General features: G+C 37.6%; 1 protein-coding gene across 2 annotated transcripts in view; it reads left to right on the forward strand.

Annotated features, from left to right (window-relative positions):
- The window catches only part of HIBCH (3-hydroxyisobutyryl-CoA hydrolase), a 117,433-nt gene that overhangs the window by 46,992 nt on the left and 43,023 nt on the right, over positions 1-27,418 (forward strand). For both annotated transcript variants that reach the window (XM_033230851.1, XM_033230852.1), the window contains 4 exons: positions 11,720-11,798; positions 20,610-20,755; positions 23,188-23,274; positions 26,665-26,723. In XM_033230851.1, coding sequence (XP_033086742.1) covers positions 11,720-11,798; positions 20,610-20,755; positions 23,188-23,274; positions 26,665-26,723 — 371 coding nt within the window. The remainder of the gene's footprint in view (positions 1-11,719; positions 11,799-20,609; positions 20,756-23,187; positions 23,275-26,664; positions 26,724-27,418) is intronic.

A 27,418-nucleotide genomic window follows, 5' to 3' on the forward strand; every position in this document is an offset into this window, starting at 1 on the left:
TTTCTTACAGTAAATTTTCAGGGTCATTTAGTGTCTTAATGAGATTTTTTTTTTTTTTTAACAGGTAAGCATTGGGTTATATTGATTTTTCAAGACGTAATGGATTATCATCTAAGTGATGTTCCTCTGGTGCTTGGCAATATACCACAGATGGTCTGTTTAATTGTATTTTACCACTTGTCTTATTAGATAGAGCCCCGTTTTTTACTTTCCTATACCCCATTTCCATCTACCCTTTAGCCCAGGGATGTCTAAGTTGGAGAGCACTTTCATTTTCTTACCAAGAACTTGACTGCACTGCCTTCTGTCCCCCTGCCTCCCCATTAAGGTATTGTATTCTGGGAAATTTTTGACTTGCTAGGAGTATAGATATTCTTGGCAATTTTGACAGACTTACAGATTCTGAGATGTACAGGGAGTTTTTTTTTTTCCCCCGTGGCCATTTCCTGTGGCCATATTGGTCAAGTTTTGGGTTCCTTTCATTTGTAATATGAAACCACCCTAGATTCAAGGTCAAGTGGCAGGCACCTTTTGCCCTGTGCCGTTCTCATCTGGCCTTGATTCTGCCCCAACCATGTTGGTTTGGATGATTTTTGGTCTAGAGGTTTCTGTTTCTTATTGAGGCATGAAAGTATTTCAGAGAAGAAAAGTGAAGGAGAGCTCTTTGCCTGTAAAACGAGCTCATTCCCCTGAGGATATATGGATATGTGAGCTTTGAAACTAGCTAGAGCCTCATTATTAATGACTTTAGCCATCATTTGAGATTGTTCTCAACTATTTTACTCAAGAAAGGATGTCTACATGTGCTCGATACTGGTTGGGCTCTGGTGATAAAATGCTGAACAAAACAGGCATGTTTTCCTTTCTCCTAGAGCTTACTGTCCAAACAGGCAAATATGGGGTAGTCTGGAAATACATTAAACAATACTAGCCTTAACTGTGTGTATGTGTGAATAGTGTGATGGGGGTAGTGTAGGGAAAGCCTCTTGGAGGAAGTTATATTTAAGCTGAGACTTAAGGAAGGAGGAATTTAATGAAAAGTCGAGAGTAGTAAAAGAATGCAATATGGTTGGTTCATTTGTGTAAGGGTTGGATGCAGTGTTGAATGACAGTGTGTGAGTGGGAAGATAATAGCATATGTGAAAAAGAGATAAGAGAGGATTCATATTTGAGCAGAGTTCAGTGTGCCTACATTTTAGACTGTGGAGGAGATAGGGGTTAAATTCTGAGGCCATAGAGGTAAACAAGAAGCCAGATTAGCTCTCTTACAGGATGTGTTAAGTAGTTGATCTTCAGATCAATATGGAGAGCTAATTAAGTGCTTTTTAGCAGGGGCAATGTCTAGAACAGATTTGCATTTTAGAAAGGTAACTCTGGTGTGAAGAATTGACTGGAGGAGGGTGGGATTGGAAGTAAAGTGATTAGGAAGCTGTTGCAGGGAACTGGGTGAGAGATTATGGTGATTTAACGTAAGATAGAGGCCAGACTCGGTGGCTCACGTCTATAATCCCAGCACTTTGGGAGGCTGAGGCAGTGGATCACCTCAGGTTGGGAGTATGAGACCAGCCTTGCCAACATGGCGAAACCCTGTCTCTACTGAAAATTCAAAAAGTTAGCTGGGCCCAGTGGCACACACCTGTAATCCCAGCTACTTGGGAGGCTGATGCAGGAGAATCGCTTGAAACCCAGGAGGTGGAGTGAGCTGAGATTGCACCACTGCCCTCTAGCCTGGATGACAGAGCGAGACTCTCTCTCAAAAAAAAAGAAAAAAGAAAAGTAGGGTAGAGATAATGAAAGGGTAGATAGTTAGATTTAAGAGGGAGATTTTGGAGAAGACTTGATGGATTTTGATGATGGGTTGATTTTATGTGATGGATAAAGGTGAGTAAGAATGACTTTTAGGTTTCTAGGCTGGGCCATGGGATGAATGGTGGCACTATTTACTAAGATTTGAGAAGAAGAGTGGCTGTGGAGTGAGCTGGGGAGAGTGAAGGGAGATGAATTTAATTTTGGGCTGGACCTCCTAGAATAGTAGACTGTTAATACGTAAATAAGTTTAATATTTTCTCTCAATTATTTGTTGTTGGATATCATTTTTGTCTAAAAATAACATGAATTATATATACCCAATAGCAAAAACTGTTTGGTGCTAATCTCTATGTGTTAGTCTATTAAAATATATTATTATATAATCAATATATTAATATGTATTAAGATGCAATATGAGCCCATTAATATGAGAAACATAGTAAAAAGCCTTTGTTTTTACTTTGCAGCCTGCTGTTCTGTTAATCTAATGCATGTGGTCCCAGAGATTCATTAAGAAACTTGTTTAATAGTCATAATGGTAACTGTTATGCCATACTGAAAGCATGTGTGATGACAAATCTACTTGAATTTCTAACAAAAGAAATTGAAGTGGTGCTATTTCAAAGCACCATTTATCCTGAGTGATAGTGGTAGGCTATCACATACTCTCCAATACTGTGATGCAGTGTTTATTCTGGGCAGGAGCTTACTCATTCCCTCTGGTTAGATTTAAATCCATGACTTTTTGTGTAAACATCAGTCAGGTCGCCCCATTGTGTATCTTTCTGAGTTTGTTGTCTTCTTTACTCTGGTTATCAACTGTTTACTTTGGAATATTTACCTTTCGAGCACCAAGCTGAATTGTTTATGTGTGTCTGTGTTTATGCATTGAGGGATTAATCTTGCCATTAATATAAATCATGGGTGGTTAACTATGCCTTAAAATAACTTTAAATATCTTTTTTAAAAAAAAAAAAAACGTGTAATAACTAAATTCATTTTTGCTAGTACTTTTTAAAATTTTTATTTTACTTTAAGTTCTGGGATACATGTGCAGAACATGCAGGTGTACATGTCCCATGGTGATTTGCTGCACCTGTCAACCCATCATCTAGGTTTTAAGCCCCGCATGTATTAGGTATATGTCCTAATGCTGTCCATCCCCCTTGCTCCCCGCCTCCTGGCAGGCCCCCGTGTGTGATGATCCCCTCCCTGTGTCCATGTGTTCTCATTGTTCAACTCCCACTTATGAGTGAGACCATATGGTGTTTGGTTTTCTGTACCTGTGTTAGTTTGCTGGGAATGGTGGCTTCCAGCTTCATCCATGTCCCTGCAAAGGACATGAACTCTTTTTTTTTTTTTATGGCTGCATAGTATTCCATGGTGTGTATGTGCCATATTTTCTTTATCCAGTCTATCATCGATGGGCATCTAGGTTGGTTCCAAGTCTTTGCTATTGTGACTAGTGCTGCAGTAAATATATGTGTGCGTGTGTCTTTATAGTAGAATGATTTATAATCCTTTGGGTATATACCCAGTAATGGGATTGCTGGGTCAAATGGTGTTTCTGGTTCTAGATCCTTGAGGAATCACCAAACTGTCTTCCACAATGATTGAACTAATTTACACTCCAACCAGCAGTGTAAAGCGTTCCCATTTTTCCCCATCCTTGCCAGCATCTGTTGTTTCCTGACTTCTTAATAATTACCATTCTAACTGGTGTGAGATGGTATCTCATTGTGGTTTTGATTTGTGTTTCTCTAATGATCAGTTATGATAAGCATTATTTCATGTGTTTGTTGGCCACATAAATGTCTTTTGAGAAGTGTCTGTTCGTATCCTTCGCCCACTTTTTGATTATTTTTCTTCTTGTAAATTTGTTTCAGTTCCTTGTAGATTCTGGATATTAGACCTTTGTCAGATGGATAGGTTGCAAAAATTTTCTCCCACTCTGTAGGTTGCCTGTTCACACTGATGACAGTTTCTTTTGCTGTGCAGAAGCTCTTTAGTTTGATTAGATCCCATTTGTCAATTTTGGCTTTTGTTGCCGTTGCTTTTGGTGTTTTAGTCATGAAGTCTTTGCCCATGCCTATGTCCTGAATGGTATTGCCTAGATTTTCTTCTAGGGCTTTTATGGTTTTAGGTCTTACGTTTAAGTCTTTAATCCATCTTAAGTTAATTTTTGTATAAAGTGTAAGGGCAGTCCAATTTCTGTTTTCTGCACATGGCTAACCAGTTTTCCTAGCACCATTTATTAAATAGGGAATCCTTTCTCCATTGCTTGTTTTGTCAGGTTTGTCAAAAACTAGATGGTTTTAGATGTGTGGTGTTATTTCTGAGGGCTCTATCCTGTTCCATTGTTCTGTATATCTGTTTTGGTACCAGTACCGTGCTGTTTTGGTTACTTTAAATATCTTTGTAATTAACCAGTCTTTGAAAATTAATATTGGGCTACTCTGGGCATATTGCCTATGGGTTAGCCCTGCTCCACAAGGAGCAGTTATAAAAAATGGCTTTTTGTCTAGAATAGTAATATCTGGACATGTGGGAGCGAATGCTGATTCCTAGTTGCAGATGAACATATTTATATGTTTGAATGGATTTAATTGTCTTTTTAAAGTAATTATAATGAGATGTTCTTTTAAAGCCAAAAATAAAGCTGTGTCAGCTTTTTTCTCCTATTGAACAGTCTGAAAACTCATCTAGCTAGGTTTCTTAACTAAAAAGTAGAGTCTTAGGTTGCCTAAATTTTGCCTTTAGGGATGCCAACAACTTAAATAGGAAGTCATTTTTACAGCGACAGAGTAGGAGTTTGACTACATTCACATCCTTTTTCCATTTTTGTTCAAATGTTAGTTATGCTTGTCCATATTAACATTCTTTATGGTAGATTATATTACTACGTGAAGATGATTGTTTGATAATAACGCAGTTAAGAAACAGTGAATATCAGAGTGCTTGGGACACCATAAATATAAGGCACAGAAGGGTTAAAAGAAAGAAGATAGCATACCACACCAGCTAGAGGAAAGTGGTATAACTTTTTAAATATCACATGACGTACGTTTTATGACAAAAACTTTTATTTGAGGTAGGACATACCATAATTGCAGAATGGTTAGATAGTACCTTTAAATTTTAATGTCCTGTGAGTCTGTTTCTGTTGTGCCTTTAGCTGTGGTCTTTTCTCATATGTCTGATTATTTCTGAGTTATTTCTGAGTATTTAAAATGCAGATATTTTTGAGTCCTAGGATGATATTCTCTCTCCAAAGAAGATGGACCTTTGTTTCTGGTAGGTGTTCAGGCTAAGGGCGCTAGCAGTCCCAGATCATCTCAGTCTAGTCAGGACTTCAGAGAATTTGAAGCTGGACTTAATTCTAGGTCATCCTAGAATGATGGTTGAATTTAGGCTATCCTAGTTCCTAAGGTGTAGCCCTTAGGGACCAAACTTAGCAAGCCCTTGATTTCCATTTTTGCTCCTTTAGAAGATAAGGCTTAGCTCAATCTGTTTCAAACTTTATTCAGCTTTTTACCATTTTAAGATCACTGATTATTGAGTGCAGTCAATACTTTATAATCAATCAACTGCAGAAAGATACTTTGTAAGTACTTGTCGAAGAGCCTTGGTTTATAACTAAATATGAAGCAGAATTACTTAATGAGTTCCACAGTGAACAATACGACACTAGTACTAAAACGGAGAAGCTATAGGAGCAAACCTTTGCCTATCTGAAATAACTCTCCTGGTATGATATTTTCAAACATTTAAAAATGACTAATCTCGGTAGGGTGCGGTGACTCACGCCTGTAATCCCAGCACTTTGGGAGGCCGAGGTGGGCGGATAACCTGAGGTCAGGTGTTCGAGATCAGCCTGACCAACATGGTGAAACTCCGTCTCTACTAAAAATACAAAAATTAACAGGGCACGGTTACATGCGCCTGTAATCCCAGCTACTTGGGAGGCTGAGGCAGGAGAATCGCTTGAACCCAGGACATAGAGGTTGCAGTGAGCCGAGGTCACGCCACTGTGCTCCAGCCTGGGTGACAGATGGAGATTCTGTCTCCAAAAAAAACGGAACAAAACAACAACAAAGTCATGAGATTTATAGATGCTGTCTTCACCTCACTCTCCCCATCACCCCAGCCTCACCTAGAACATTCATACGCTGTGGACAGACTTGGTCTTCTAAAAATTAAAAATAAAAATAATAAAAATAAAAATGACTAATCTTGGCCAGGTGCAGTGGCTCATGCCTGTAATCCCAGCACTTTGGGAGGCTGAGGCAGTTGGGTTACCTGAGGTCAGGAGTGTGAGACCAGCCTGGCCAACATGGCGAAACCCCGTCTCTACTAAAAATAAAAAAATTAGCCTGGTGTGGTGGTGGGTGCCTGTAATCCCAGCTACTCGGAAGGCTGAGGCAGGAGAATTGCTTGAACCCAGGAGGCGGAGGTTGTGGTGAGCCGATATTGCGCCACTGCTCTGCAGCCTGGGCAACAAAGCAAGACTCTGTCTCAAAAAAATAAATTAATTAAAAATAAAAATAAAATAAAAATGACTCATTTTGTGACCAGGTGCGGTGACTCATGGCTGTAATCCCAGCTTTGGGAGGCCGAGGTGGGTGCATCACCTGAGGCCTGGAGTTGGAGACCAGCCTGGCCAACATGGTGAAATCCCATCTCTACTAAAAATACCAAAATTAGCTGGGTGTGGCAGCATACATCTGGAGTGCCAGCTGCTCTGGAGGGTGAGGCAGGAGAATCACTTGAGCGCAGGAGACTAAGGTTGCAGTGAGTAAAGATCGTGCCGCTGCACTGAAGCCTGGATGACAGGGTGAGACTCTGGCTCAAAATAAATAAGTAAATAAAAATGACTGATCTTGTAAACAAGTGGAAAGCTCTAAAAGGGGAGATATGTAAAACCACAATCATAAGAAAGAGAAGATTCAAACGTATTTCTTTCAGTAACAGATAAAACAAAGGCATATTGAGTATGTATATTTTCATGCACATATTTTATATGCACATATGTGATTTGAATGAACATTGTTTAATAAGCTTGACCTAATGAACATGCACTCAGTAACTGCAGAATTCACGTTCATTTCATGTGTGTATGAAACACTTGCCAAAATAGGCCATGGAATTCGTCTTAATATATTTTAAAGGATTAGTTTTACAGAATATATTATCTGTCCCCAGTGGAATTAAGGTTGCAATCTGTAATAGAAAGATAACAGGGAAATCCCAAATGTTTGCAACATGAGCAGTAACCTTATATGACATCACAATGAAATGATCAAAATACAAAAAAAAAAAAAAAATTAAAATCAATAAGCAGTAAATATCAAAGCTGAAAATTATTTTTATAGACTATTAAAATTGATAAATCCTTAGTGATAAGTTGTTAAAGACAAAGGTAAAAGCAGAGTGTGTTACAAATCTAGAAATGAAAAATAGCACATCCCTATAAAACCCATAGCCATAAAAAAGATTACGAGAGGATGTTATGTACAACTTTATGCTCATATATTTCAAAATTTTGATGAAATGGTCAAATTTTTATATAATCCGTAACTGTTAATGAAAGTAAATCTTTAAAAATGCTTTCACAAAGAAAATTTCAGTCCCAGGGGTTAGGGAGGGATTACTTAAATAATACACTAAATGTACCATAAGCAAAGTGAACAAACTGTAATATGTGAAGAATGAGAACTTCTGTTCATTCCAAGCCATCCTTGAAAGAGTGAAAAGGCAAGCCATAGACTGAAAGCATATTTGGTATACATCTGATAAGGGAATCATGTCTAGGATATATAAATTTCTACCAATTCAAAAATCCAGTTTAAAAAAAAAAGAGCAAAAGATTAGAACAGACTTTTCACAGCAAAAGGTTAGACATTTCACAAAGATACCCAGATAGCTAATAAACCTGAAAAGCTCTCAACTGCATTAATCATCAAGAATATGCAAATTAAAACTGCAGCGAAATACTAACATATAGTCATTAGAATGGCTAAAATGTGAAAGACATCTTGAAGTGTTGGTGAGGATGTAGAACAGCAAACTCGTATACAGCTAGTGGAGTAGAAATTGGTACTACCACTTAGGAATTTTGATATATTTTAAAGTTGAATGAGTCAAAAGTTTTGTTTTTTTTTTTTTTTTTTTTTTTTTTGAGATAGAGTCTTGCTCTGTCCTCCAGGCTGGAGTGCAGTGGCGCAATCTCAACTCACTGCAACCTCCACCTCCTAGGTTCAAGCGATTCTCCTGCCTCAGCCTCCCAAGTAGCTAGGATTAAAGGCACATGACACCATGCCCGGCTAATTTTTGTAGTTTTAGTAGAGACAGGGTTTCACCATGTTGGCCAGGCTGATCTCGAACTCCTGATCTCAGGTGACCCGCCCACCTTGGCCTCTGAAAGTGCTGGGATTACAGGCGTGACGTGAGCCACCATGCCTGGCTGATTAATAACTCTTTGACCTGACACTTTTACTCATATCTGACCAAAATGTGTGCACTTATGCACCAAAACATATGCAGAATGGCCACTGAATTGTTATTTGCAATAGCCAAAAACTGGAGACAACACAAGTAGCCATTCATATTAGAATGGATTAACAAATTGTTTATTCATACAAAGGGATGCTATACAGTGAAAAAGAACAAATTACTGCTATATGCAAGAACATAAAATCTCACAAACATAATGTTGACTGAAAGAAGTCAGATAGTAATATATATTCTGTGATTCTATTTATATCTAGCTAAGCCAGGAAAAGTTCTAATCCTTTGTTAGACGTCAAGATAGTAGCTACTTGAAGGATGGAGGGTGTAGTGACTGACAGGGTGCGTAATGCAATTTCTGATAGTTTTTATCTGAGTTTTGGTTACATGGGTGTGTTCATTTGGGGCTAACTCATTGAAACTATATGCTTGCGAACTTACTATTTGTTACTGTTTGTGTACCTTTGAGTGGATATTATACATCAAGAAAGTTTTTTTTTTTTAAAAAAAGGAAAGCCCGTGTGGCTTACTGGAGAGAAAGTGAGAAAGTGGGGAATGGTAGACTATAAAATCAGGGAGGTAGAAGGGGACCAGATCATATGGGACCATATCAGTCATGATAATATTTTAGTATGATGGGAAGTCATTGGAGACTTTTGGGCAGGAGAAGGACATGATATGTTTTACATTTGAATAAGCGTGTTTTGACTGGTATGGAGATGATAGATTGTGGCAAGAGTAGAAGCAAGATACACAGCCCAGGCAAGAAAGGATAAAGGCTTCAAGTAGGGTTGTAATGGTGTAGATGGTGAAAAGTGGCCCAGTCCAGGATATATTTTGAAGTTAGAGCTCTCAGGATAGTTCATAGATTACATTGTGGGGTAGGAAGGAAAGAAGGTAATGCTGAGATGTTTGACCTTGAGCGGCTTGGTAAATTGTGGTGCTGTTTACAGAGATGAAAACAGAGGGAGGAGCACACTTAAGGATAAATCAAGAGATATACTTTTGATATGTAAAGGTTGAGATACTTATTAGACATTCAAGATGAGATGTTAAATAGCTGAGTAGAGAAATCAGGGATGGGGAAATAATTTATTAGTGTTTTAGGTGGTGCTTAAAATCCTAGGGCTGGAAGAGATCTCCTAGGGAATGAAAGTAGACAGGACAGAGTTCAGTGGGGTAGAGTGAAGTGGAGTAGAAGGATGGCATCTAATCATTGTGGCAGATCGACACTTTGATATCAGGGAGAAATGAAAGAGCAACTAATGAGTTAGATTTTAAAACAGGGATGTATGGTGTCTCAAAACCCAGTAAAGCATTTCATAAAGTAGGAATGAGCAACTGTCAAATATTGCTGAGCTATTTAGCTAGTGGTCAGCTTGATGAAAAATGAGATTTGACTACTGGGTTTGGTAGGTTTGGGGGAGAGTATTTGGGGAGAGTAGGAATTGGAATAAAGTATTGTATTTGGAGAATGAATCTGTATAAAAATTAGCTAATACAATAAAACTTGAAGACTTTGGAGCCTTTTTAATCTAGCAAAGGAGTATCAGCTAAGATTAATGGTCAAATAAAATGTAAAATTTCAGAAGTTAAGGGGGACTGCTTACAAGTAACCTATAATAGATTCTTTGATGTAAGATAGAAAAATTAGTTATGAATTTGCCATTAGGGTTTTACATTTGAAATGGTTCAGCGTATTCCTAGTATCTTCAAGTGAAGTGGCTTGACTATTCTGAACCTTCATCTTTATTGAAAGACTTCGAAATTGGCTCTTAATGATACTTTTGTCTGTGGTCTCTTATTCTGATAGTTTTTCATTAATTAACTTTTTACTCATATCTTGATATATTTTCTTTAATTCACTATTATCAGCCAATGCTGAAACAAAACATAGTATGTAATACAAGATAACGAATGGAATCAATGGATCAGTTACCCTGCATGGATCTGTAGTTTCTATGTGAAGTAATATGGAGCTTTTAAGTTTCTTTTTCCATAGAGTTCAGGAGGTGGAGAGGGCCCTCTGTAGAGAATTTGGTCTGTTAGGTTGTTCTTTTGTAAAGGAATGAAGATTCCAGAAGATGTGATGGGAATGGCTAGTCAGGGACAGCAGTGTTAGGAGGTTGTGTTGGGAGGGAAAGCACAGGACAGTATTTCAGTGAATATATGCTGGGGGCCCAAATACTTACGTTGTGTGTTGCTGACGACAGGATCTGGGTCTAGTTCTAACTGAAAATGTGGTGAAGAGACATTTTAGTTGGAAAGAACAGAGACTCACTCAAAAAGATCCACAAAAGAGAATGGGGCAGTTATTAGACAAGTTCAGGGACCATAAGCATTGCTTATGTTCCTGAAAATTGGACTGCAGGTGTGGGCTTAAGGCAAATTTAAGTTGTGTGTTTATTTTTCTATCTCTGCTTCTTTTTATGTGTTTGTTTTGTCTTTTGTCTTGTATAGACTGCAGCATTCTCAGGGTTGTTTTTTTTTTTGTCTCTACCGCATATAGTAACAACTTTTACTTGGCTATCATGTCATCTTTAACTCAAATGTCAGATGACCTTTAAACTTCACTGCCTGTCATTAGCTGACAACTGCGCACTGTGTTTTAGTTTAAATACCTAGGAGTAAGAACCTTGTCTAATTCACCCCTGCCCCTTTGCGCCCTAGGCCTCTGAATTCTGGTTAGTCTCCATTGGCTGCCCTTGGGTCCATTGCCCATCCCTAGTTCAGCCCCTCCTGGGGAAAGGAAAAAAAAGTCTCTGGGCAGAGCAGATTCCCTTAGAGAAAAAACAGTGATTGAGCAGGCAGTGGCCTTCTCTAGTATGTCTTCTTATCTTAGAAGTTTTATGATTAATTGAAATTGTAAAAGCTTAAAATTTTGGAGGAATGGCATGAAGCCCCCATGGCTAGTGGAATGAGTGCGGGAAGAGTGATGGGAGATAAAGTCAAAGAGTTAGGCTAGGCCAGGTGATGTAGCCTTGCAGGCCATGGAATAGAGTGTGAATTTTATATATGTATAGTTGTATATATTATTATATATAAAATATGTATCAGATAAGTAGATACATTCGTTCAAATATAAGAAATACATAGGGAAAAAAATCTGTGGGTTACTTACCAAATTGATAATAGCTATGTGTCTCTGTGGAGGAAGAGAATGACCAGACTAGGATGGGAGTATGGTCAGACTTCATGTGTAAATGTTTAATAAAGGGGAATATAGTCATGTGCTGTTCGTGGAATTCAAAGTTAATTGAAGGAGGTGGGGACAACCTATCCCCTGAATCAAGTTCCTGTGGAGTATGAAGATAATTTACTTGCTTTGTAATGTTTGTGAATTTGTTTGCTTTTTAACAATATTTTTAATCCCCCCCTTTCTTTTTTTGCCTTTTTTCTCTAGGGAGTTGGTCTCTCAGTCCATGGGCAATTTCGAGTGGCTACAGAAAAGTGTCTTTTTGCTATGCCAGAAACAGCAATAGGTAAACAACCAGAATTTTTTTAATAATTACTTTTAGCATCATCATCTTTTGATACGTTTCAGAGTTTACTGTTGTTGAAGGAATTGAGGAATCTTGTGTGAGATACAACAATGAAAGGATTTTTAAAAAGAAATAGGAAGATAATTAGAAGTCAGTATTAGCTCAATAATTGTATCTGAAAACACAAAACTGAGAACATTAAAGGAGACATTAACATACTATAAATAAAACATTAACACTATAGATAAAATATCATTAAGGGAATATATTTTTGCCTTTAGATCTGTGCAGTTTTGAGTTGTGATCAAAACTCTCATATGATACTTTTGAGTTAATTTTTGTATATGGTGAGGGGTATGGATCATCTGTATAAGTCAAAGTTTATTTCGTATATGGAAATACAATCATTCCAGTACCAACTGTTGAAAGAGTATTGTTTTGCCACTGAATTGTCTGTGTAGCTTTGTTATAGTTGTCTGTAGATCTCAATCATGGTGTTAACACCATGTTGTCTTGGTTAGTGTTGCTTTATAGTAAGTCTTAAAATCAGGTGGTGATAATGTTCCACCTTTGTTCTTTGTATCTCACCAAGTTGCTTTGGCTGTATAGGTTCTTTATATTTCCATATGAATTTTAGAGTTACTTGTCAATTTCAACAAAAAAAACTGCAGATGAATTTAGAGAGAATTGACATCTTAACACTATCGAGTCTTTTCAGACCTGTGATCAAGATATATTTCTCCATTTATGTAAGTGGTCTTTAACTTCTCTGAGCATGGATTTTTAGTTTTCAGTTTATAGATCTTATCTTTTGTCATATCTATCCCTAAGTATTTCATATTAATGATATTTTTGAAAAAAACTTTCAGTTCTAATTGTTAGTTACCAGTCTATAGAAATACAGTTGATTTTTGTATTTACCTTTATCATGCAGACTTATTAAATTCACTTATTAGTTTTAGTTGCTTTAGAATTGAATAGAATTTTATTCTACTGTACTGGAATTCCTAAAGAGACAATTATGTCATTTACAAGTACGAGCAGTTTTACTTTTTCCTTTCTAATCTGGATACCTTTTATTTCTTTCTCTTGCCCTATTGCGTAGAATAGAACTTCCAATACAGTGTTGAATATAAGTGGTGAGAGTGGACATTTTTTCCTTGTTTCTGATTTTAGGGGAAAGCATTTAATCTTTTACCAATTAAGTTAGATATTAAGGTAAATATTTTTCATTTAAGATCAGGAACAAGACAGTGATTCCTGCTCTCATTGTTTCTATTCAATACTGTATTGAAAGTCCTTGCCAGAGCAATTATGCAAGAGAAGGAAATAAAAGGCATCCAAATAGGAAAAGCAGAGATGAAACTGTCACTGCTGATGACATGCTTTTATATATATGTAGAAAACTGTAACAGCTCCAACAAAAAACTCTTTGAACTAATAAATATATATAGTAAAGCTGTAGGATATAAAATCAACACATAAAAATCAGCATTTCTATACACTAACAGCAAACTATTTGAAAAATAAGAAAACAATTTCATTTACAAAAACATCAAAAATAATAAAATACTTAGAAATAAATGTAACCAAGGAGGTAAAATCTGTATGGCAAAACCCCATCTCTACAAAAATAACAAAAAGTAGCTGGGTGTGGTGACATGCGCCTGTGGTCCCAGCTGCTCAGGAGGTGGAGGTAAAAGGATGGTTTGAGCCCTGGAAGCAGAGGCTGCAGTGAGCTGAGATCATGCCATTGCACCGTAGCCTGGGCAATACAGCCAGACCATGTCAGACACATACACACACACAGACACACACACACCTGTATACTGAAAACTACAAAACTTTGATGAGAAAAATTGAAGACGCAAATAAATAAAAAGATATAGTCCATGTTCATGGATTAGAAGAATATTTTAAAAATGTTCATACTGCCCAAAGTGATCTACAGATTCAGTGTAATCCCTATCAAAATCCAAATGTCAGTCTTCAAAAAAATAGAAAAAACAATTCTAAAATTCATATGGAACCAAAAAAGACTGCAGATAGCTACGGTAATCTTGAGCAGAAAGAACAAAGCTAGAGACTTTGTACTGACTTCAAACACTATTGCAAAGCTTTAGTGATCAAAATAGCATAGTACTGGAATAAAGATGGATACATAGACCACTGGAAAAGAATAGCAAGCTCAGAGACAAATCCATATATTTGCAGTCAAGTGATTTTTAAGAAAGATGCGAAGAATACATAATGGTGAAAGGACAGTTTCTTCAATAAATGATGTCAGAAAAACTGGATATCCATGTGCAGAAAAATGAAATTAGACCCATACCTCATATTATATTTAATAAAAAACTCAAATGGATTAAAGATGTAGTCATACAACCTGAAACTGCAAAACTACTAGAAGAAAACATATGGGAAAATGATATGACATTAATCTGGGCAATAGTTTTTTACTTTGACCCCAAAAGCTCAGGCAACAAAAACAAAAATACACAATTTCCTTTGATTCCATCCAACATCCAGTCTACACTGATGCAAGGGGTGGCTCCCAAGGCCTGTGCACAGACAAGTAGAATTACATCATGTAAAATGCTTCTAGAAGCACAGCAAAGAAAACAGTTAGCAGAGTGAAGAGGCAACATCTTCCAATCTCTGCTTGTTGCCTAGTTCCTAAGTCACTTCTACATTTTCAGTTATCTTTATAGCAATACCCTACTTCTCTGGTACCAGTTTTCTGTATTAGTCCATTCTCACATTGCTATAGAGAGCTACCTGAGACTGGGTAATTTATAAAGAAAAGAGGTTTAATTGGCTCACAGTTCCACAGGCTGTACAGGAAGCATGATTGGGGAGGTCTCCAGAAGCTTACACTCATGACCAAAGATGAAGGGGAAGCAAGTGCATCTTCACATGGCTGGCAGGAGAGTGAAGGGGGAAGTACTGCACACTTTAAAACAACCAGATATCATGAGAACTCACTATTATGAGAACAACAAGGGGGACATCTGCCCCCATGACCCAATCACCTTCCACCAGGCCCCTCATCCAACACTGGGGGATTACAATTCAACATGAGATTTGAGTGGGGACGCAGAGCCAAACCGTATCAGGGCCTTTCAAGTAATTTGTCAATTTGTTAGCATAAAGTTATTCATAATTGCTTTTTTGTATATATCCCCTGAAGTTCATGTGTTGGAAACTTAATTCCCAACTCAGCAGTGTTGAGAGTTGGGACCACTAAGAGGTGAGTGGGTCATGAGGGCTCTTCCAGTTTTTGCAGGTTGGTTCCTGATACAGGGATGACTTCAGCCCCCTTTCCTCCTGCTCTCTTGTCCTATCTCACCCTTGCCTTTTGCCATGGATGATGCACCAAGAAGGCCCTCGTGTGATGTTGGCACCATGATATTGGACTTCCCAGCCTCCAGAACTGTGACAAATAATTTTTTTTTTTCCTAAATTACCCCAGTCTGTGGTATTCTGTCATAGCAACACAAAATGGACTAAGACAATAATATTCCCTTATTATCTTTTTAATATCTGTAGACTCCGTAGAGATTTCTGGCTCTCTTATTCTTAATATTGGTCATTGTGTCTTCTCTTTTTTTCCCTGATCAGTCTAGTTAGAGGTTTATTAATTTTATTGATCTTAAAAAAACAGATTTTTGTTTTCATTTATTTTTTATTTTGCTTATTTCTGCTCCAGTATTCATTCCTCCTTTTTTTCTGCTTATTTTAGATTTTGTTTGCTCTTCTTTCATTTCCTCAGGTGAAACCTGAGTTCACTTGTATGAGATGTGGGTATGGAATTCGATTCTACTCTGGTTTTTAATTTCAGTAATTTAAAGATGTTACTACACTGTCTTCTCATTTCATTTCCTACAAAAAGTCTTCTTTGTTTTTGTTCCTGTGTCTTTTTATTTTCTCTGGCTGCTCTTAACATTTTCTCTTGATCACATGTTTCAGGCCATTTGGTTATGATGTGCTTTGGTGTTCTTCGCATTTCTAATGCTTATGGTTGTTAAGCTACTTAGGTTTATAATTTCTGTCAAATTTGGAAAAATTTTTGCCATTATTTCTACAAATACTTTTCTTCCACCCATTCCCTTTTCAGGAATTCTGGTCATACTTCTGTAAGGCTCACTTATGCTTTGTTCATTAAAAAAAATTTTTTTCTCTCTTTCATTTTAGATAGTTTCTGTTCCTGTGTCCTTAAATTCATTAATCTTTTCTTCTACAAGATCTAATCTGCCCTTAATCTCATCCAGGTATTCTTCAGCTTATACATTCATTTCAGTTTTCATCTCTAGAAGTATGATTTGGTTCTTTTTTAAAAAAGAAAAATCTTCTGTGTCTCTATTTAACTTCTTGAATATATAGGTTATGTTTGTGATAACTGTGTTAATGTTTTTTTCTGCTAGTTTTTATATTTATGTCAGTTCTCTTTTTTTAAATCACCTCTTTATGGTTAGTATTTTCCTGCCTCTTTAGATAGCTCATAATTTTTTATCAAATTATAGATATTGTAAACTTCATTGGGTGCTGGATATTTTTGTATTCTTTTAAGTATTTTTGAGATTTCTTCTGAGATGAATTTAAATTCCTGGGGAACATCTTAATATTTTCAAGTGTTATAAGATTTATTATTAATTTTTTTTGCAGGATTGGAGCAATGCTTCAACTAGGGCTAATTATTTCCCACTACTGAGGCAAGATCTTTCTTTGTGTTCTGTGCAGTGCCCCATGACATCAATCATGAGTTTTTCTAGTCCAGATGGTGGGGAACATGCTGTATTTAGTCCTGTCGTGGGTTCCCAGTACTGTTCTCTGTAATCATTTTCTGTGATTCTTTCCTTAGTCTCATGTAGTGGTATGGTGAGGCGTTGTGTCCTCACCCAAATCTCATCTTGAATTGTAATCCCCATAATCCCCACGTGTCCAGGGAGAGATGTCGTAGGAGGTGATTGGATCATGGAGGCAGTTTCTCCCTTGCTGTTCTCATGGTAGTGAGTTCTTACGAGAGCTGATGGTTTTATAAGGGATTCTTCCCCCTTTGCTCCTCACCCTTTTCGCTCCTGCTGCCATGTGAGAAGATCCAAGCTTGCTTTGCCTTCTGCTATGATTGTAAGTTTCCTGAGACCTCCTTAGCCATGTGAAACTATGAGTCGATTAAACCTCTTTCCTTTACAAATTACCCAGTCTTGGGCATGTGAAAACTGACTAATCATGTTTCTTCACACACACACACACACACACACACACACACACACACACAGTCCATTCCTAAGCTAAGTACTTAAAAGAGACACCCTGCAGATCTCCAGAGCTTTTTCTCTGCAGCTCTCTCTGCTCTGGTACTCTGTTCTGGGAATTCTAGCTGTCTTGGTTTCCCTAGACTCTTAGCTTCATCTTCTCAAATGAGGGACTATACTGGGCCTGGGAACTCACTCAAGGCATGAAGTTGGAGCTGTTCTAGGGTTTACCTTGCTTGTTTTCTGATATTCAGAGACCACTTTTCTTTATTGCTTGATGTTCGGTGTGTTGAAAACACTATTAATCCATATATTGTGTTTGTTTTTATAGTTGTTTCAGGTAGGGGGATAAGTCTGGTTCCTGTTACTCTATCATGTCCAAAGTGTAAGTCTCCCAGATAGCTACTTTAAATTTGATGATTAAAGATGCTCTCAGAGGAGTTGTCCTTTAAGCTGAGATTTGAATGACAAGAGTCAGCTGCATGAAGAACTGAGAGAAGAATATTGTGGCATTGAGAAAAGTTAGCTCAAGACCCTTAGGTAAGAATGAACTTGGCCTGTTAAAGGAACCAAATGGAGGCAATCTGTGTCTGAATCGAGGGCAGGAGTGATGTAACATGCTCTCAAAAGGGTACATGGGGGCCTCTGGTGAGGAGTTAAGGTTTAAACCTAAATATGGGAATTTGTGGAAGAGTATAAAACAGGCAATGACATAATCTAGTTTGTATTTTAGTACCATGATTCTGGCTGCTTTGAGGATAATGGATTGTAGGGGTTGCAGAGTAGAAGCAGTGAGATTGGATAATAGGTTATTACATTAGTCTAGAGCTATATTGTCCAATACTGTATAGCCACTAGTCACAAGTGGCTTTTAAAATTTTAATATAAATTAATTAAATTTAAAGAAAACAAATTCAGTTCCTCAGTCACACCAGCCATATTCCAGGTGTTTAATAGCTACATATGGCTAGTGACTATCTTATTGGACAGCAGAAATTATAGATTTCATCATTGTAGAAAGTTCTGTTGGACAGCATGGTCTGGAGAGATTTTGGCTTTGGAGTAGTGTGGAGGTATAGAGTTGAATAGAGTGAATAGATTTGAAACATGTTTTGGGCTTAACTGACTTGCTGGTATGATGAATCAGGAGTAACTCCAAGGTATTTAGCTTGTTCTACTTGATGGGTGAGGCTGATTAGGGAAGGAGCAGGAGCAGGTAGTTGGAGGTTTGTGAATCAATAGTTGTACTTTTGCCATGTTAAATGTGAGATACTTATTATCCATGTGTTCTGTTTAGGTGGCAGATTTAAGAGTTCGGTATTCAAGGGAAAAGACATGACTGATTTCATAGTATATTATGCTTCTAGGGCCGCATAACAAAATACCACAAACTTGGTGGCTTAAACAGCTGAAATTTTTTTTCTCACAGTTCTGGAGACTAAAAGGCTGAGATCAAGGTATCAGCAGATGGTTCTCTTGAGCCCTCTCTCCATGGCTTATAAACTGCTGCCTTCTTGCTCTGTCCTCATATGGCCTTTTCTCTGTTCACATGCATCCCTGGTATTTCTTCCTCCTCTTATAAGGACACCAGTCCTGTTGGATTAGGACCCCACCCATATGACCTCACTTAACCTTAATTACCTCTTCAAAGGCCCTGCTTCCATATACAGTTACATCAGGGTTAGGGCTTCAACATAGGACTTTTTAAAGGGACACAATGCAGTCCATAGCAGGGAGTAATCAGCGTATAGATGCTATCTAAAGTCATAGGAGTTAAGGGAAATGTGTATGTAGGAAAGAGGAGATAGCCTAATATGGAGCTTAGGCGCAGTGAGCAAGAGGTCAAGCAGAGGAGGTGGTGTCAGTGAGGGAGACTGAAAAGAAGCAGAATTGGGGCAAGGGGGAAAAAAAGAGAGAATGTGGTACCCTGGAAGAGAAGAACGTGTTGTCAGGATGGAGCGTTTTTCCACTTGGGCAGCATGCTGCTAAGGCTCTGGGGCAGGAAAGAGTGTAGAATGTTAGGGAACTGAAAGAAGACCAGAGTGGCTGGAGTATAGGGAGTAAGTAGTAAGGGATGTAGTGGAAAAAATGGTAAGGGGCCTTGAAGACTTTGATAAAGGTGTTTGTTTTAATCCAGAAGAAATAGGCAGCCATGGGAGGGTTTTAAGCAGTGGAATGCAAGACTCTAGTAAGGATTTGTGTTTTAAAAAGATCAAATTTGGCTATTGTGTGGAGAACAGTTTAGAGGGGAAATCAATAAGATGTGATCACTGATGGGGATTAAGGGGATGGTGTGAGAAGGTGTCAAGGCTGGATGGTTGCATCCTTTATTGAGGTAGGTGATGCTGGAGGAAGATTGTGGGAATGGCACGGGGAGGTTATGAGTTTAACTTGAGACCTAGCTAGTTTGAGGTACTAAGAGATATTTCTGTTTACAGGAGCATGATGCTTTTTCTTTTAAGTCTAGAACCTTTTTGTAAAGTAGAACTGGAGAGAATTTTAGTGTTTGCATTTTTATCCCAACATAATTAAAGGAAACTTCAGAACAGATACATAAATTATAAAACCAGAGGGTCACAGTTGTTTAAGATCTTAAACACCCAAAGGAATATGCTGGTAACTACTTGTATATACGCTATTTTCTTTATTTTATTATTATTATTATTATTTATTTGACATGGAGTCTTGCTCTGTTGCCCAGGCTGGAGTGCAGTGGCGTGATCTCGGATCACTGCAACCTCTGCCTCCCGGGTTCAAGCGATTCTCCTGCCTCAGCCTCCCCAGTAGGTGGGATTACAGGCACGTGCCACCATGCCTGGCTAATTTTGGTAATTTTAGCAGAGATGGGGTTTCACTGTGTTGGCCAGGCAGGTCTCGAACTCCTGACCTCAGGTGATCTGCCCTTCTCGGCCTCCTGGCCTCCCAAAGTGCTGGGATTACAGGCGTGAGCCACGGTACCTGGCCTTATATGCTATTTTCAGTTGTTACCAGTAGAGAATTTTAAAATACTGGTGGTTAAGAAAAAGGTAAATGCAAATGATTTTATTAGGTATAAACCTGTTCATTTAGTAGGACTTGTGGTTATTGCATCAGTATTTAAACATCTTGAATATTAGATAATTGACTAAGTTTGGGAAATGATTTAAATGGTAATAATTTTGCTATAATAGGCCGTAGATTATGTATTTTTTTCCTATGCTGATTTGGAAATAGTTTTTTGAAATTTTTACCTATTTTGGAGATTCTTCAAAAGTAAATCAGTGGTGAGAAAATTTAGGTAACATATACTTCTAATATACAAAACATTGTGTCGTCAAATACTTTACTGACTTCTATAGAAATGAGACATGAAGGTTTTGAAAAATACCCAAGTTAAGTTAGCACAGTTTATAGCAAGTCTTTTGTGATATTGATTGCACTGTATAGTACTTAGTTTAATAATATTTGTAATGTATATTCAAGCTCCAGAGATGGTTGTGTGATCTACAGCAAAGAGGTTATATTTATCTTTTTCATTTGAATCACGATTATCTCTTCTTGTTACATTTAATTACAGGACTGTTCCCTGATGTGGGTGGAGGTTATTTCTTGCCACGACTTCAAGGAAAACTTGGTTACTTCCTTGCATTAACAGGATTCAGACTAAAAGGAAGAGATGTGTACAGAGCAGGAATTGCTACACACTTTGTAGATTCTGAAAAGGTACTTTTTCGGATGTTTGCATTTTGTATTGTTGGAATAACAAGACAAAATAGTGCGTGGGAAGGTACAGTGGGTGGTTGAGATCCACAGACATTTGGTGAAATCGTGGTGTGAATCCTGGACCTGTTAGTTTATAGCTGTGTTACCTTGGAGAAAGTGCATAAGCTCTCTAATTCTGTTTCCTCATATGCAAACTGGAAATAATGATACCTGGATTCAGGGTTGGTACCTTCAGTGAGTATTTTTAAGTGAACAATTAGAGTCTTTTAAATAAAAAGTCATGCCTACCTTAAGAAAATCTAATATGTACAAATCTAAATTTATATATAAAAAGATAGCCTTTATTTGAAGACATTTTGAAGGCTTCTTTTGGGTTGTGAGTTTCCCTAGTGCATTGAAAGTAATTGCATTTGACTTTTCTGAAATACATCTGTTACAAGGAACACATGTTACTTATCTTTGCTTTTTAAAAAAAAAAAAAAAACAGCGTGGCCAATTTTCTCAGCACAGGATAACATAGTGGAAAAGAATATGTAAATAGTCTGAGTTTAAATCTTAACTGGAACTTAGCCTCTTTTGCCCCCCATTTTCCCATCTGCAGAATAGAGATGACGCTATTACATAGTTGTTGAAACTCCTTGTGTTACATGTGACAGAAGACCCAATTCAAGGTAGTTTTGCCTCAGAATTCCCAGCAAGAGACTTAGGATGTATTTTGCTTCACCTGGCTTAGTTCACTCTGACTGAACTGGCTTATCTCATTCCTGAACCATATGAGTACGTACAATATACCTTCTGGACTATCCTAGGTAGTGCATGCTCTATCCTTGGATCTGTGGAGTAAAGTCAGCTTCCAAGGAAGCACATAGTCATCAGATGAATAGTTGATCTGAAGGGAAGGGTGTTTTAGGATATGGGAAGGAAAGCTATGAAAATTAAATTAGAAAATTTATGTTACATGCCTAGCCCAGTAACTGACATATAGTAAACACTCCAAATTTAATTATTATTAATACTTTTAATGCAGTTTTATATTTTTAGAGGTGACCAGATTTTTCATTGAGAGTCCCTTTTTTTTCACAAAGGATGGCCCTTTTTATCCTTATATCTGTAACAGTCTTCTGTTTTGGGTAAGGGTGCCAGAGATTATACTGACAGTTGGACTATCATGTGAGTCCCCCCAAGGACGTTTTACAAATAATGAAGATTTATTCTCACACGTCCTCTTTGGCCATTGAAGTAAAACAGCTGGATAGTATAAAAATGTACTGTTTGGTCACTAATAGAATTATCTTCACAAACTTTATAAATTGGCTGTGGAAATTTTTATGTTGATAAGCTTTGGTCTTGTTTCTCACACTGTTACAGATTCTGTAAAATGTATGAAGCATACAAAATTGAAGGTTGTCTCTGTACACTGTTACGAAGGCCTTCTGTCATGTTTGGCCGAAGATTCAGATCTTTGTGTTGTGGGCATCCTCAGTCACATTGAGTAGTCTCATGCTTCCCTTGAGCTATAACAGGAAGCAAACATGGGCATGCGATTATCCTGTCTGAAAGGGACACCCTTAATTACAGTGGAATTTAGTTTAGGATAAGAGAGAGCTGATGCATAACCCCTTTCTTTGTCAGTGTGTTCAATACTAGTATCTGCAGTGAGTAGACCGACATCCTCAGGGCCTATAGAGGATATGAAAAAGAGGAATATACTTTGGGGATGTGATTAGAAGTGGGTACAAAAGATCAATAAACATCTCTCTCATCTGGCAGAGGTAAAGTGGTAAGTGTAAAAACAATACAAAGAAAATACTCAAAGAATTGAAAGGAGGAAGAGCTTACCTAAGAAAGGACTAGAAGCCTTTTCATAAAGGTTGCAAGACAGCCGGCCTTAAGGTGAGTATTATCAGGAAAAGGTATTGTCAGGTAAAGGAAACTTTTAATGAAATCACAGGGGCAAGAAAGCATTAACTATGTTTTGGGAACAGTAAAAAGTCCTATTTGGCTCAGTGTAGAGTAGATTAAGTGAGGGATTAGATGGAGAAATAAGTGAAGCTGCATTATAGTGTTGTGCGTTGACTGTGATAACCACTAATCATTTGTGGCAATTTTGGTTAAAATTAATTAAAAATAAAATAAAATTTATGATGTAGGTCTTTGGTTCTAAGTACTCAATAGACTGAGAGAAACAAAGATAAATGTCTCTATTTCTCCTCCTTAATTTCTTCCATCTTTTTAAATTCCTTTGAAGGCTATATTTGCTGTGTGGGAATACCTGTTCATTCAACTTAAGTCAAAATTTCTTTCAGTGATTCACCTGAAGAGAGAGCATCATAATTTAAAGTCAAGAATTCTAAAAAAGAAGATGAGATTTTATAAAACTTTCTGTTTCTATTGGATCTCAGATCTTTCCTTTTTTTCCCCCTCCCCTTTAGTTGGCCATGTTAGAGGAAGATTTGTTAGCCTTGAAATCTCCTTCAAAAGAAAATATTGCATCTGTCTTAGAAAGTTACCATACAGAGGTAATCTTGTTAATATTCTAACCTCAGGTTTTAATTCATGGAGAGGGGAAGTGATTTAAAAACTGGCAATTGGTGAATATTATAGTTTGTAAATATAAATAAATGTACTAAGGATTTATTTAAAGCATGGTGGAAGAATCAGTGCTTCACAGTTGTTAGTATAGGCAGCTAATAAGATGACTTCTTTCCTGTGCAGCTGCATAGCTGTCTTCCCACTGCTGGTTAACTTCAGTGCATAGCCTTGTGATCAATCTTTGCAAAGGTTTTGGCATTTCTGTAAAAGGTGTTCAATGTTAACACTATTTGTGGAGCTGCAAACTCTTGACATTTATATTTAATAAAGCATATTGCGGCATGTATTTTTAATTCCTTACTTACGTTGTCTGACTTAAATTTTCTTGTAAGAGCCAAGAATCTTTAAAAATACTCTATAACTTCTAGTTAAACATGATTGAATACATGCTGCCTCCTAAAACACCATTCAAAATTGTAATAAGTGAAGAAAAAAGGCACAAACCCACAAAGACAAGTAGAACAGAAGAGGAGACAGTGGCAGACATGAGATGTTAGTATTTTGGAAGCTTGAAATCAGCAGGATGAGTGCTGCTAACTTAAACCAAAGAACTCTGAAAGCCAATAAGAAGTCAGCTGATTCTTGCTGTAGACCCTTTAAAAGGGACCAAGTCCCTCTGAAGACTAGGGTGTAGAATGGGGCAGAAAAACAGGAGGATTTACTATAAGTTTTTTTTTTTTTTGAACCAATCTAGCTCTGTCACCCAGGCTGGAGCGCAGTGGTGCAATCTCGGCTCATGGCAACCTCCGCCTTCCAGATTCAAGTGATTCTCATGCCTCAGCCTCCTGAGTAGCTAGGATTACAGGCGTGCGCCACCATGCCCAGCTAATTTTTGTATTTCAGTAGAGACAGGGTGTCACCGTGTTGGCCAGGCTGGTTTTGAACTTGTGACCTCAAATGATCCACCCTCCTTGGCTTCCCAAAGTGCTGGGATTACAGGCATGAGCACTGGGCTGGGCCCCTCCATAAGTCTTCTTGTACAACTAAGAGTAGCTATCTTTCAGTAGCCTGGCAGAAGAGTAGAGACTTACTCCTTAGAGAAACCAAATCAGGCAGGTCTAGCTGACAGTAGAGATTGGCGAAGTACTGTACTGAAGAGAGGTGAGACATACTGAATTGGAAGACCTCTGTCCCTTTTCCCTAGTTGGCTTGCAGAACCGCTGCATCCCACCCCACTCCTAAGTGATACATTGGAAGAAAAAAAACCCCATAGACATTGAAATTAATGGATCCCTTAACACATCTTGCCTGATCATCTTACAGTGTATCATACAATTGAGAATCCCATAACTGCAATTGACATTAGACACAAAGCTTCCTAATTTTAGTGTTTTGCCTAGAAAAACAAATATTCCTAGGCCAAAACAAACAACAAAGGCACTGGAAGGAAACAGTTAATGCAAGAAGAAGGAAACTTAAAAAGACAAACACCAATCTATAACTGTTATCTTGAGATAAGAGGAAAATGTTTTACCTGTTAACAACAGATGTTATAAAGATAATTCAAAGAATAATATAGGCATGCCTCAGATAATCTGAATTTGGTTCCACACCATGGCAATAAAACTAGTCACGTGAATGTTTTGGTTTTCCAGCAGTCATAAAAACTTTTACACTGTACTGTAGTCTGTTGAGTATGCAGGAGCATCATTTCTAAACACAGGTACATATCTTACTAATTTATAATTATAAAATAATTTGGCTAAAAATACTAATGATCATCTGAGTTTTCAGTGAGTCATAATTGTTTTGCTGCTGGAGGGCCTTGCCTAGATGTTGATGGCTACTGGCTGACCTTGGTACTGGTTATGCCTGTAAAATTTTTAAAATGATAACAAAAGTGGGAAATAAAAAACCCAGAACAGATGAAAATCCTTGGTTGAGGAAAACTCTAACAGAAAAGGATAATGAAATAGAAAGGGAGAGAATGGAAAACTAGAGGTATTATTCCAAGAGGTCCAAAATCTAATTATTAGGAATTCATAATAGAGAAGATAGAGGGGAGGAAATATTTAGAGAAATAGTACCAAAATAATTACCCGGAACTGAAGAACATGAGTACAGATTGGCGGGGCCACCAAGTACTTGGTGGAGAGAATATGAATACAGAGCGCATGAGGATTTCACTTGTTTTTATCAGAGCATTTGATAGTCTCCTGCTGTTGAATTGAGTAAATATGGGATGAATTATGGTTTGTGGAGGTTGACAGGCTTATCAAAGAGTTCTACTAAATGTATAGGAGTTAGTTTGTAGGGAAGTCATCTTAGACTTATTCAGTATTTTTCGCAAGTGATTTGGAGACATTTTGATCAAGTTGATTTAGAACTAAGAAAAATAAATTAGGAAAAAGAATATGGATGAAAAAACAACCCTTAGAGTTTAGAGTGATCTGCTCAATAGTAGCAATGTGAAATTTAAAAAAGATAAGTGCAAATCTTGTGTTTTAACCCAAAGTACTAAATTCATTAAGTACAGAGTAGAAGAAACAGGCTACATGGCACAGGTTAAAAAAAAAAAAAGTCTTATATAATTGGAGCTTAGTGTGAATCAGTTGCAATCATAGGCCTGTCTCAACACTAACTCAAGAGTTAGTCCAGTTAAGAAAAGTATATCCAAAGCAATCAAGGGCCTGCAGAACCCTCTTGTACTTTGCTACCATCCAGCCACACCTGCAGCTAAGATAAGTGTCCCGTACTTGGAAGAATAACCTTGATAAACTGGAACTTGACCATAAGAAGGACCTGGATCATGAGGGGACACAAAATTGTGTCATGTGAGAAGTGGTTAAGGTGAAAGAGATTAACTAGAACTATAAACATGGTAGCATTGGGTTTTGTTCCAGAATTAACAACAGAAACCTAATTATTCAATTGTTCCAGCATTTGTGAGCTCCTCCTTGAGAGGTGCTGTTTTCTCTCCCTGAAGGTCAGAGCTGTAGGCATACCAGGCATATGGTGGGAATTTCTGACTAGGATGGAAATTTGGGCAGGTTGACCTTTCAGGTGCCTTACAATCCTTAAATTCACAGATAAATTTTAGAGATAATGTATTAAATGTAATAGTGGTTACATATATTTATACATGTAAATAATAATACTAAAACATTTTTGCTGTTGATACTTTTAAGAGCTAGTCTAGAGTTCTACGTGCTGTCTGAATTTTGATCATACAGTGGTAGTTATTCATGAGACAGTTAGATGTAATTTGACTGAAAGTGACAAGTGACAATCTTTCACAAAGGGTATCATTAAATATGAATTTTTAAGGATTAAAAAATTGTGTTCAAAGTTATTAAAAATTTTTTCTTTTCAAACAGTCTAAGATTGATCGAGACAAGTCTTTTATACTTGAGGAACACATGGACAAAATAAACAGGTACCTAAAAAGAGATCTCAGTTATATATTCCTTTGGAAAGACTATGTTAAAATGAATTTGCTAACATTGTAATTACCATTTTAATTACACTGTGTTTGTTAGTGCACTGAATTCTGAGATCAGATAGTATAGAGTTTTCTTTCCTTCCTTTCCTTTTTTTCTCTTTTTTCTTTTCCTTCTTTCTTTTCTTTTTCTTTTCCTTTTCTTTTCCCTTTTCTTTTCTCTTCTCTTCTCTTGTCTTGTCTTCTCTTCTCTTCTCTTCTCTTCTCTTCTCTTTTCTCTCCCCTCCTCTCTCTCTCTTGTCCTGTTCTGTCCTGTCCTGTCGCTCTGTCCCCCGGCTGGAGTGCAGTGGTACAATCTCTGCTCACTGCAACCTCCGCCTTCCGGGTTCAAGCAATTCTTATGCCTCAACTTCCTGAATAGCTGGGACTACAGGCACCTGCTACCATGCCTGGCTAACTTTTGTATTTTCAGTAGAGACGGGGTTTTGCCATGTTGACCAGGCTGGTCTCCAACTCCTGATCTAAGGTGATTCGCCCTCCTCGACTTCTCAAAGTGCTGGGATTGCAGGCTTGATGCCTGGCCAGCATAGGGCTTTTTTTCACTTACCTTTGAAAGTAGCTTCTTTCCCTCTCTTTCTGGGTGAAATAAATTCATTATATTTAAGTCATCTACCATGAGAATTCATCTTAGT

The sequence above is a fragment of the Trachypithecus francoisi genome, unplaced genomic scaffold, assembly GCF_009764315.1.
Source record: "Trachypithecus francoisi isolate TF-2019V2 unplaced genomic scaffold, Tfra_2.0 Lachesis_group13, whole genome shotgun sequence".
NCBI classification, from domain to species: Eukaryota; Metazoa; Chordata; class Mammalia; order Primates; family Cercopithecidae; genus Trachypithecus; species Trachypithecus francoisi.